This window comes from Euleptes europaea, chromosome 7 (assembly GCF_029931775.1).
Source record: "Euleptes europaea isolate rEulEur1 chromosome 7, rEulEur1.hap1, whole genome shotgun sequence".
NCBI classification, from domain to species: domain Eukaryota; kingdom Metazoa; phylum Chordata; class Lepidosauria; order Squamata; family Sphaerodactylidae; genus Euleptes; species Euleptes europaea.
Genome location: NC_079318.1, coordinates 34,181,658 through 34,193,516, shown reverse-complemented (window position 1 = coordinate 34,193,516; position 11,859 = coordinate 34,181,658). Strand labels below are relative to the sequence as shown.

Genomic DNA, 11,859 nt, shown 5'->3' with positions numbered 1-11,859 from the left:
CTCTTAATTACCCACAGTTGTTGAAACCAGATACATTTACAAGTCAGGGTGTAAATCAAAGTTTGGTGCGTGAGCTCGGGTGATGCAAGGTGGTTTTCTCTTCAGCAATATCCTTCCTGTCTTGAGCAACAGAGTCCGGGCAAGAGCCAGAATCCTCTTTTACCCCTTAGCTGAAGGGCAGCCGCTTCCTTCCCTTAAAAAGGAGCAGGACGAGACAGAGCCAGCAGCAAAAGTCAACCATGGCCAACAAAAAGACAGCTGCCGCTCAATATTTTGAGGATTTTTTGGCTGCCGTTAAAGAGAAGGAGAACGAAGAACTGCTGATGAGTTTCCGAGGAGTGCTGTATCCTGAACGCCTTTGCAGCCCTGAGACCTTCGAAGCGCTGGAAGCCCTGGAAGCCAGAAAGGATGATGTTCTCATAGTTGCTTATCCAAAATGCGGTAAGTGTCCACTTTTGAAGCTCGACATTAAAAAGGGAAGGGCTTTAGTTATCACTTCGCCTCTGGCCATTGATAATGGATGTGCAAGTTAATTTGTAAAGAACGAAAAAGCTGCCCTGGGCTCCAGTTTACCTGAAAATCACACCTGTTTTCTTCCATGGGCACTGCTTCCTGTCCCAATAGGCTGAGATGTGCAATGCAAAAAAGGAAAAACCCCTTGAATGCACTCTTCCGACACGTTTTCAGATTATTTGTTTTAGTGGCAATGTAAACGAGTTTGTTAGGCAGCAGACTCCACAAACCCGTTTTGGAAGAAGTGTTTTCTGCAGTGCTGTACTTTTGCAAACGCCCTTGAAACAATGCTGAAGTTAAGTTAGGATTGGCTTCGGAATATGGGAACCCAGGGAACTGTATCGACAGGTTCAGCCCAGAGAACTAACATGGATGTCACTGTGAGCAATTCAATTAATTACAAGGGTGCCCCTTTTTTATCAAGAAGACCCACTTGCAGAGAGGGAATAGGCACCGTTAGGATTATGGCAATACACCAGCTATAGCAACCCATACATGTAGGGGCAAGATTGCATGAGATGTAGAGAAACTTTATTATTCCCATCCTTCTCATTTCCCTGCATCTCATGCAATCTTGCCCCTACATGTATGGGTTGCTATAGCTAGTGTATTGCCATAATCCAGTGTACTATATTAGGCATTAGTATAGTTGTGTTTTTTCTGTCCCTGAGCGTAGCCTTTGGAGCTGAAAAGTTGTGGGGGGAGAGATTATGGGGAAAGGGGCTTTTTAATCCCCCCCATCCAAAAATCACCATCCTTCTAGCTCCTGTTTTGCTTCACTGGGAAACAAATGCCATAAGGCAGGGGTCGGCAAACTCATTAGTCAAAAGAGCCAAATATCAACAATACAACGATTGAGATTTCTTTTGAGAGCCAAATTTCTTAAACTTAAACTATATAGGTAGGTACACTGTTTATTAACTTAATAAACTTTAATTAAAGTTTTAAGTCTTAATTAAACTATAGGTACACTGAATAAAACTTGATATCATACTTAATAGTGATCTTATTTATTCATAAAAATTAAATTGTAAGTCCCTGCCATTTCCCCCTTCCCGTCCGTAGTCCTCGTCTGGAGGCCTGGTCTACCGCCATAAAAGCCTATTGGTAGACCTGGCCTCCGGCTGAGTCCCATTGGGAGGCCAGGTCTACCCATTGGCTTTCTTGGCAGTAGACCTGGCCTCCGGAGGCCCTTAGAAGCCAATGGGTAGACCTGGCCTCTGAAGGGGGACTTTTCCCCCTCCTTGGAGTCCAGGTCTACCGCCAAGAAAGCCCGTGGGTAGACATGGCCTCCCAATGGGACTCAGCCGGAGGCTAGGTCTACCAAAGGAAGCCCGCCCCGCCCAACAGCTGATAGGCGGGGGGGCAGGAACCGCCGAGCCGCCCGCCCAGCAATCACACGGCTAGAGGGGAGGGGAGGCTTTAGCCTCCCAACCATTGAGGGCAAGGGAAAGGGGGACCCGGCCATTCTCCACGGCGGGGGGGGGGGGGAGAGACAATGCGCCCTCTCGCCCGCTCTCTCCCAGGCGCGCCAGCTCCGCAGCCCGGCTGCCGGCACGAGCGGGCGCAAGAGCAGGGGCTCCGAGCCAAGTTCGGAGAGCCGCACTCAGCGGGCCAAAGAGCCGCATGCGGCTCTGGAGCCGCAGTTTTGAGACCCCTGCCTTAAGGGAAAGAGTTTTAAAAGACCCTAGCTGCATGTTCTATATGTAGAAAAATGTTGTAGTGGCACTGCATTAATCTGTTCATCTGGAATACTCAACATTGGCCATCTTCTGTTTGGTGGGATGTTTTAGGTTTAGAAGCTCCTGAGATAATGGCCTTTCTTGTTACTGGCAGATGTCTACTTAAGTTTTGAAAGATTATAGGGTTGCCAACTCAGTGTTGGGACATTCCTGGAGATTTGAGGATGGAGCCTGGGGAGGACTTCCATTTCTCCCGTACTCTGTGGTATATTACCCAATCTGCCCTTTGAAGCTGCCATTTCCTCCAGGGGAACCGATCAGGGTGCAAACTCTGGGTTGGGAAATTCCTGGAGATTTGGGGATGGAACCTGGTGGGGGTGGGGAGCAAAGAGACCTCAGCAGGTTATAATGCCATAGAGTTTACCTTCTGACGCAGCCATTTTCTCCAGGGAAACTGATCTCTGTCACCTGGCGATCAGTTGTAATTCTGGAAGATCTCCAGGGTCCACCTGGAGCAGGGTTTCCAGCTCTGAGTTGGGAAATACCTGGAGATTTTTGGGGTGGAGCCTGAGGAGGGCAGGGTTTGGAGAGGGGAGGGACTTCAATGCTATAGAGTCCAATGGCCAAAGTGGCCATTTTCTCCAGGTGAATTGATCTCTATTGGCTGGAGATCAGTTGTAATACCAGGAGATGTCCAGCCACCACCTGGAGGTTGGCAACGCTATGAAAGAAAGTGGTAGTTATTTTTATGCTGGTGGCCACAGGTGTAGCAGAGTTATGCATGCTTAAATTCTGCATGTTTCATGTAAATGTATCCTGAGTTGGGTGGCTAATGTCCCTGGAATCTCCTTATGACTCCATTCCCTTTTCTGTTCCAGGCACTAACTGGATGCTACATATTATGAATGAAATGATAGCTGCTATTCCAAGTAACAGGGATTTACCACCACCCAACCACTTCCAAATGCTTGAATTTGGACCCCCAGAAAAAGTTCAGGTCAGTATGAATTCATAGAATTAGTTTAGGAATCAATTGGGGTTTAACTGTACAATCCTATGTAGAGTTACTCCAGTCTAAGCCCATTAATTTCAGTGAGAGACTAGTAAACTCGGCATAGGACAGCACTGTAAATGTGTTTAGTTTACAATATCCCACACAGGAATATGACACTGTACTCATTGTCACAGAGAGTTAGAAATATAAAATGATCATACTTCTATTGAATGGTCTAACTTGGTTGCCAGTGGGCTAGCCTAGATTTCCCCTGACAACCTAGACATATCCTGCCCTACAGTATATACTATGGAAGCAAAGCTAAAGGAGGATTGCCAGGCAATTCCTGGTAAACAACGGGAGGGTTGTAAAGGGGAGAGCAAATGGGGGGCATGGAGTTCCTGGCTATTCCTAAAGCTACTCGGACGTGACAAAAGGTAGCTGTAGGAACCACCAGATTTTCCAGCGATTCGTAGAGCTACCGTTTGTCACTTCTGGATAGCTCTAGAAATCATTAGGAACTCCATGGTCAGAACCTAGGGTCCAACCTCCAGGTACTAGCTGGAGATCTCCTGCCATTACAACTGATCTCCAGCTGATAGAGATCAGTTCACCTGGAGAAAATGGCCGCTTTGACAATTGGACTCTATGGTATTGAAATCCCTCCCCTCCCCAAGCTCCGCCCCAAAAACCTCCTGCTGGTGACGAAGAGGGACCTGGCAACCCTATCAGAACCTCCTGTGGTATACAAGGCCTTATTTTTCTTTTAAATGTTTATCCCCAGGACAATCACACCCCTCCCATTTGGTTCCAGTTTCTGCCCGCCAACCAGCTGAGCTGAGGCAAAGTCTGCAATTTACCTGGAGATCTCCCTCCATAAGCAGGCAAATGGGAGATTGAAAAGGAGATATGTGTAAAGAGGATGCTGTCCTTTGCATGGTCACACTTCCCTAACAGTCACACACATGCATACAGACACACACGTGCACAGGCCTAACAGGTCCTTTTCAGTTCTCCCTCCCATGCGTGTAAAAAGGTCATAGCCAATCTGGGTCTGGTAGCAACAACCCAACAGAACCTTGGCCAATAGAGAAACACTAACATATCAAAGAGATCCCATGTTTTCATTTCTAGCTATGAAACTTTGCCTACCTGGCAGGGTGAGGTTTTTCCCAGCCTTGGTTCCACCACAAGCTCTGGTCAGTCCCCATAAATATCAACCCCCTTCTGCTGTCATCCATGAAACCTGCTTCTTGTGCTCACAGATTAACTCAAGCCAGGAAGAAGCAAAGGCATACTGAGCTACTGGGTCCATCTTGTGCTGGGAAATTTCAGTGAGGACTCACTCCTCATTCCTACAGGTTATGCCCGTGGAAGTGAATTGAACAATTCTGGCAGATATGGGAATTATATCTGGGCATTGGAGTCCTAGCATCACTAACAAATGATATCAATTGAAAGATTGAGGTGTTCAGGGTCAGCATATTTGCAAATATATTGATGTGAGGGAAAAGCAAAAGCTAATTCTCTTTTTTGAAATATTAATGCCACCTCCACTATTAGAAATAATATCATTGGTTGTCAGTCCAAAATTAACAAGGGAAATCTGGCCATTAACACTCAAGGGCTATTTATGCATGGTAATTAGCAGCCCATTCCAGGCTGAAATGCCCCGCATATTTTTTTGAATGTTTCATGCTGAACCGTCATTCTGGAAGTGACTGCGAAGCCAGCTCATATCTGCTTTGCATTACAAAAGAACCCATTTAACATGACCTTTGGTGTTTGCTCTGCACTTGGCTCGAATAATCCCCTGAACGAACCATGCAAAACAACAGTGGCGCCTTAGCTATGCACAAGCTGATAGCTATGCAAACAGGAACGAAGGAGCAGGCGAGTGGGGGTGGAATTTCTCCTTTTGCGTCTTGACCGTGAATAGGCATTTTAAAGTTGCATTTTAAAAAAGAGCTGTGAGAGAGCATCAAAATTGACCATGCATAAATGGCCATGTATTTCTGTGACTGAAGAAAACTATGGGTTAGATCCCACAGATCTGTTACACTAATAGCAGTGCTTTCTTCTAGTGAGATGAAACTTCCCCTGATGCAAGCACCTTCAAGTTACAACAGCGACATTAATTTGATGTAAATTTAATTTTAGAACATGAAAAACCAGCCCTCGCCACGTGTCTTTGCTACTCACCTCCTTTATGATGACATCCCCAAGTCTTTCATTCAGAAAAAGACAAAGGTAAGTAACCATCTTTGTGACTACTCTTATTGTACCTCATAGCAGTAATTGGGGACACTGGATATTGAAATAATGCAGATCTCATAATATCAGTTCTGCAAAAGTTACACGTATTGTAAATTCCGTTGTGCTAGTGGGCACATTGTTTCCTTTCATGACATCTCTGCACAGACAATGCCTCTGGAACTGAGGTGCCTTCAGACGTGGGGTTTACCATATCTCTGGGCCAATTCACACATTACAAAGTCCACATAGAGAAACGAATCCACAGTGAACTTAAGAGTCTTTCCTCACATCCAGAAGTCTCCTGGCAAAAATTCTTTTTGGACCCAGATTTGGCAATCAGTTGGATGCTGAATATGAAGCAAAGGGTGCCTCTGAGGAAAAATTACTTGAACACGTCTACTCCACTCAGCTTCTTGCCTCTTGTTGTGGCACTCTCTACTTCCCCAGAGCAAGTGTGAGAAATCCAAAACATTTAAGTGGGATAGGAGGATCTCCTCGCAGATTTTGATGCATTAATAGGTTCACATAATCTGGGATACTACTATTTAATTTAAACCACAGACATGTAATGTTATATACCTTTTGTTATTGTTTTAACAGATATTGGTGATATTTCGAAATCCCAAAGATGCAGCTGTATCCTTCTTCCATTTCTACAACAAAAATCCTTTGCTTCCAACTATCGCTTCATGGGATGAGTTCTTTCAAATGTTCATGAGTGGTGAAGGTATGTTTTATTAGAAATTTTTCCCTTGTGAATTTCAAAACTGTAGCAGTCTATTCCAAAATTCCGTCCAGTTTTAATATGGGAAAAGAAAGACACTTCAGACTAGGCACAATTTAGGGTCTTGAAATACACTGTAATATGTTGGAGTGAAACTTTAAACAGTTTCAGATGACCAAGGAGTGGCTTCCATGTGGACCTTCTGCTTGCAGCCAATCCAAATAGGAGGGCAGGGATAAGCTCACCTTCAAAATGCATGCCAACACTTCTGCACTGATGCAAAGGAGGAAAAGGGAGATGGTGGTAGTATCCCTACCTGCTCGCTGCTGATACTACAGCAGAGACACCTTTTTTTGCCCTTCCTGTAGAAGCCACCCACAAAGAGTTTAAATTATTTTCACACATTTTGACAGTCTTTTATATCAAGGTTAATCAGTCTGAGTCACAGTTACTCACAGTTTAGTTCATGCAACCAAGACGGTTTCAGCTAATAACTTTTAATTCATATAGATTTTAAATCTTATGGGCCAGAGTTAAGCACTTGCAAGTCTTATTGACTTCAGTAGAAGTATTAAGCACAAAATCAAACCTTCCCCACTAAAACTGATAGGATTTTAAAGTGTTTGACTTTGACTGGATCTACATTCAGCAGTGGGGACTGTTGTAGTGAAAAATAGCATCCAAAACTTTCATTGTGTACATAGTTCTGTATGTACTCTTTTTTGGGGGGATTATAGACCAAATTATTTTGTTTTAGTGATCATAAGGCTAATAATTTTTGATTACTGATATGAAATAGAATGATTAAAGCATTCTTCAAAGTGGTCTGGAATCTGTTGTAAAAGGGCATTTCTTCCTCATTTTGTAATAATGTTAATATTGGGGAGCATCTGATATACATTTGTAATCCTAAGAATAACTAGCATAGCATTGTGAAACTGCTTCCATATTCTCTAGAAGAATGCAAAATATCCATATTTTACTACTTGTATCATGGAGTGTATTAATGCAATCCTAAGAATATTTTCCTGGGAACAAACCCCAGCAAATAAAATGTGATTGACCTGGTGAGACCAGTTTAGAATTGCCCTCTAGCAATGCAATTTTAAGAACAGTTTCCTTGGAGTAAGCCCTACTGAATAAATCAGTAGGATTATTGGTAGACCTGTTTAGGATTGTTCTCTTACTCTGCAATGTTAAGCAGAATTACACTTTATGAGCATATTGACTTCTATGGACTATGCTGTAGCATTGCACTGTTAGGCTTATTGGTTGATTTCGCTGTATGTAAAATCAATATATCATGGCGAAGATGGAATTCAGATTCATTTATTTATATAGGGTGAATTCAACCATTTCCTCACTAGCCAGTTATCACGTTGATTTGTATCAATTGATTTTACATGTTATGAAAATGAACCTTCAATTGTATGTTAAGCATCTGCCTTAAACTGAAACAAATGGTGTAGTGTAATATTCTCCAGGGTTGACACATGTTGCATTTCATTTCAGTTTGTTTCAAGTCCTATTTTGACCATGCTCTTGCTTGGGACAAACATATGGATGATGAAAATATCAAGATCGTCACATTTGAAGACATGAAAGAAGTGAGCATTCTCAGAAATATTTTACCCACTCAGTTTTCTGATTCGATGAGATCATCCAGGGAATACTCTTAAACAAAAACAAAAAAATGCATTCCAAGTTTGAAGAAGACATACATAATGGATAATCTTTTATTTTCTTCTACATTATTTTGTAGTTTGTAATATCATTCATATGTTTTCAAAGCAAGATCCCATTTTATTATCTTCAAGGAGAGGAAATTAGAAAGGTTGTGATCATCCAGTAGTTGATTGACATTAAACCAATGAGATAATTGTTTTATGATATACTTTTTTCAGTGTTGTTTCAAGGCATCACATAAAATATAAATTAATGTGATGTAAGTTTAAATCTATCCAAAGTCCCATCTTAAGTATATTATTATTTTGTTCTTGTACTTACATCCAGCCAAAATATAGGCTGGATGTAAGAACAAGAACAAAATAATAATATACTTAAGATGGGACTTTGGATAGATTTAAACTTACCAGTTTTGGTGCTGCAAAGTCTTCCAGTTTTTTAAAAACATTTTTCATTTAGAAGGGCTTTTTTAATGGATGTGAATTTGGCTCATTGGGTTGGATCAAGTGATCCGTGCCACATTCTCCTCCCCTAGCACACTCTTCTGACCCTAGGAAGTGGGTTCCTGGGGTCATGGGACCCATGTGCACTAGTGGCCATGTGCGGGGGGAGGGCCTGCAGCGAGGATGTAGAAAAGCACATTATTCTCTCCTACTTTCTTAAGCACAGCTGTGCTCATGGAAGAAGGAAGAGGGGAAATTTCTCCCCCCTTCCACATGATTTCTGCAAATGTGGGAGTACTTTTCCTGGGGTAAGAAGGGACCACTCAGGGGAGACGGTGGCAAAGGTACATATCAGCTAATGCCTTCTACTGATGGATCTCTAGATCTGACCCATTGGAAATGTAAATTTTTGGCTCTATGAAATAGAAAATACTTGCATTTCAGTAAATGTAAGTGCAGAAATGGAATTTAAAAAGTTTTGTGGAATAGTATTTAATTATAGGAAATCTAAATAGAAATAGAAATGAAAAGTTGTAGAGTGGATTGATTGTTTAATTTTATATTGCTGACCAGTTTTTAAAGAGAGTAATATTTTGTATAGTGTTTTAACCAAAATGTATTGTTTTATACTGCTGGTTTGGGTAGGGCGATGTACCTGCAAACATTTTATGTTTGGTCTAAGGACCATAAGGATTTAAAAAATCAAATGTTGATGCTTTGCAATCAAACATTTTTGTGATGAGAACTTATCTACTGATGTTGTATATTTGATGCACCTAGTGACTATGGTTAAGCAGCCTACATTTATTGTGCCTTCCTTATCCTTGGGTTTTAGGGAAGGTTAGTATTTAACAACTTGCACAAAAATGTGGCGACAATATTTATGAAATAATAACTACATTTACTGTGTTGTTATTTTATAGAACCTTTATGAAGGAATGAAACAAATAGCCGCGTTTTATGAGCTGCCCCTGCCTGACGAGACCATTCAGTCTTTAGCAGACAAAGCCACATTTCAAGAAATGAGCAACAAATCCAGTGAAACTCATGGTTCATTTGCTTCTGTCCTTTTCAGGAAAGGTACTGTTTTATGCAGAATAATAATCTCATTCCAAAGTCCTGCATTGTGTTCTAAAGTGAGAAGTGGAGATGGTTTGCCATTGCCTTCCTCTGTAGAGTCTTCCTTGGAGGTCTCCCTTCCAAGTACTGATGCTGCTTAGTTTCTGAAATCAGATGAGATTGGGCTATACTATGCCACCTTCCCTCCCCAAGACATCAATAGCTAAAAGCAAAATTTTAGTAAACATTTATTTTGATACAAGTTCAATCTTCCTCCCCATATCATAAATAAAAAGAGGGGGTTGGCCATTGCCTGCCTCTAAGTGTGGGTCCCCCAGAGCAAATAATAGTTCTTACTTCTGAATGTGTCGGTCCAGAAGAGAGAGATTTTATTGCTGAAATAAACAACTTCTCTTTGAGAGTGTAGTTATTAATGTTTCCATGACTGTCACTGTATCTGCTGTTGCTGGCAAGAATGTGTAAAAACTTCCACCCATGTGGTTTTGCTGAATTGCGATATGCCAACTGCAGTTTCTGAACAGTCCTTAAAGGCATTCCATGGACAACATGCTACAGTAGTCTATTCAGTGGTCAGGTCATCCTTCTTGAGGGGCATCCATAACTGCCGCACCATCTAAGAATAACAGGATAGCATGGCCATGGGTGCTACCTGAGCCTTTTAGAACAATTCATAAATTCTGATACCTGGCTGAGGCCTTGCAACAGTCCTTTTAGAGTCCGGGGGTGGAGTCTAGACTAAGGTTGTTTATGCATGGGAGTTTTATTTGGGGCTCAAAGGTCGCTCGACCCACACTTTTCTGTTGTGAATCTATGCATCAGCAGTCACCAAGCTCAAATCAGGAAGCATTTGAGTTTCTGCCCCTTAAAACACTGCTTTGTAATTGGCTTTAGTGTTTTCTGTGAGAAAAACATCTATTCCCACCCCCCGTGGGAAACCCAATTGCTTTTTAACAAACCTTTTCAAAAAATTGAGCTCTTTAAAAGGAATGGGGGTGTGTGCTTTGGCTTATGCATGGAGATTTCACCTTGGCTGATCTCAGGAGAGATTGAAGAATCGGGTTATTACAGAAACGGGAAGACCCAAGATTGGCCAGGGCTGGGCACAAGGTCATCTCTAATGGATGGAAAACTAATGGATGGTTGTTCCAAGGAACAACCGAGTCAGACAGAGGGTGAATGTGAGTGAAAGTACCTATGCATAAATGACCTAAGTGTGAGGTGGAACCAAGATCAGAACTGAATGATTTTGGATGGATCCAGAGGTGGACCTGAGTGATTTGGAATGGAACCCAGTAAAAAAGTTGTCTATTCATCCAAGGCATGCAGTTAAAGCAAAAACCTAGCCAGGGGAATAGAAAAGGTATTTGCCCATTGCAATGGGCCACGAAAGCTAATGAACAGGATAGGACATTTTTTACAGTCGATTGACAACACTGTGTGTGCTGGATCCTTCATGGGCAATGCAATCCAGTGTGGTGTAGTGGCTAGAGTGTTGAACTAGGATATAGCAAACCTAAAGTCAAATCCCCACTCTGCCAGGAAGCTTGTTCACATTATTGTTATGAGGATAATGTGAGGACAGGAGAACAGTGAATGCTGCCCTGAGCTCCCTGATGGAAGAGTGAGATAAAAATATGCTAAATAAATACACAGATAGAACCTCATCCAGCATAGACAACGCAGAAAATCCCAGATCACTTGGAATATCACCTCCACATTGTTTGGATGTTGATCAAAGAAGATGCCTACATCTGTAACTGTGATTCATCTTTTAATCTTGAATGATAAAAGAATCCCATGTGTTCATATGATACAGAAGGCAGGTGTTCTGAGTAAATCAGAACAATAAAGTTACTTGTTTTTACAGTCCAGAATTATGTATCTATTGTCTGAACCCCTATGTATGAAGCCATAAATTTTATAATTAATTTGTCTTTGTTCCTATATAGGTGCAGTGGGTGACTGGAAGACATTGTTCACTGAAGCTCAGAGCAAGGAAATGGATGCAAAATTTGAAGAGTGTTTAGCAGGAACTAAATTGGGTGCTATGTTAAAATATGATAAATTCTGCACATTTTAAATTTGGCAACATCAGCAGTGCCATCCTAAGGAGGCAAGTCTCCTTAGAATGGTACTGCAAAAACATGGTGTTATGCTTATTAGCTATCCATTTTCTAAATGGGGATACAGTAAGTAAAGTGGAACAGATGTCTATGCACACAAAATTAACACACACACACACACACACACACATTTTTTGTTTCAAAGTCATGGACCTAAATTATTCATAATTTAAGTGGGAGGAGTTTAGATATTCACATTTATGTGTCATGAAAGGATTTTGTTCTTTGTGTGCCCCTGTCCTACTGTAAAGATATGGGACTAATTTTAATCTCTACAAATCCTATTTAACCTTTTGTACCTTCTGCTGAAATAGTTGAAACTACTTAGGGGACCCATGCCCATATTTTTTGGATTTAT

The 11,859-nt window shown here is 41.7% G+C and overlaps 1 protein-coding gene across 1 annotated transcript; it reads left to right on the top strand.

Annotated features, from left to right (window-relative positions):
* Positions 1 to 239: 239 nt before the first annotated feature.
* LOC130480481 (sulfotransferase 6B1-like) lies at positions 240 to 11,473 on the top strand. The gene is made up of 7 exons (XM_056853022.1): positions 240 to 441; positions 3,074 to 3,192; positions 5,350 to 5,439; positions 6,046 to 6,172; positions 7,682 to 7,776; positions 9,222 to 9,378; positions 11,328 to 11,473. Exons 1-7 carry the CDS (start codon positions 240 to 242, stop codon positions 11,456 to 11,458), a joined length of 921 nt encoding a protein of 306 aa, XP_056709000.1. The 3' UTR covers positions 11,459 to 11,473.
* The last annotated feature ends 386 nt before the right edge of the window (positions 11,474 to 11,859 follow it).

What these genes read in the sequence shown, in the direction of transcription:
- LOC130480481 (XM_056853022.1), top strand. Translation starts at nt 240, where the DNA reads ATGGCCAACAAAAAGACAGCTGCCGCTCAATATTTTGAGGATTTTTTG. An exon ending in AGTTGCTTATCCAAAATGCG is followed by an intron (nt 442 to 3,073) that starts GTAAGTGTCCAC and finishes TTTCTGTTCCAG; the next exon opens with GCACTAACTGGATGCTACAT. An exon ending in CATTTGAAGACATGAAAGAA is followed by an intron (nt 7,777 to 9,221) that starts GTGAGCATTCTC and finishes GTTATTTTATAG; the next exon opens with AACCTTTATGAAGGAATGAA.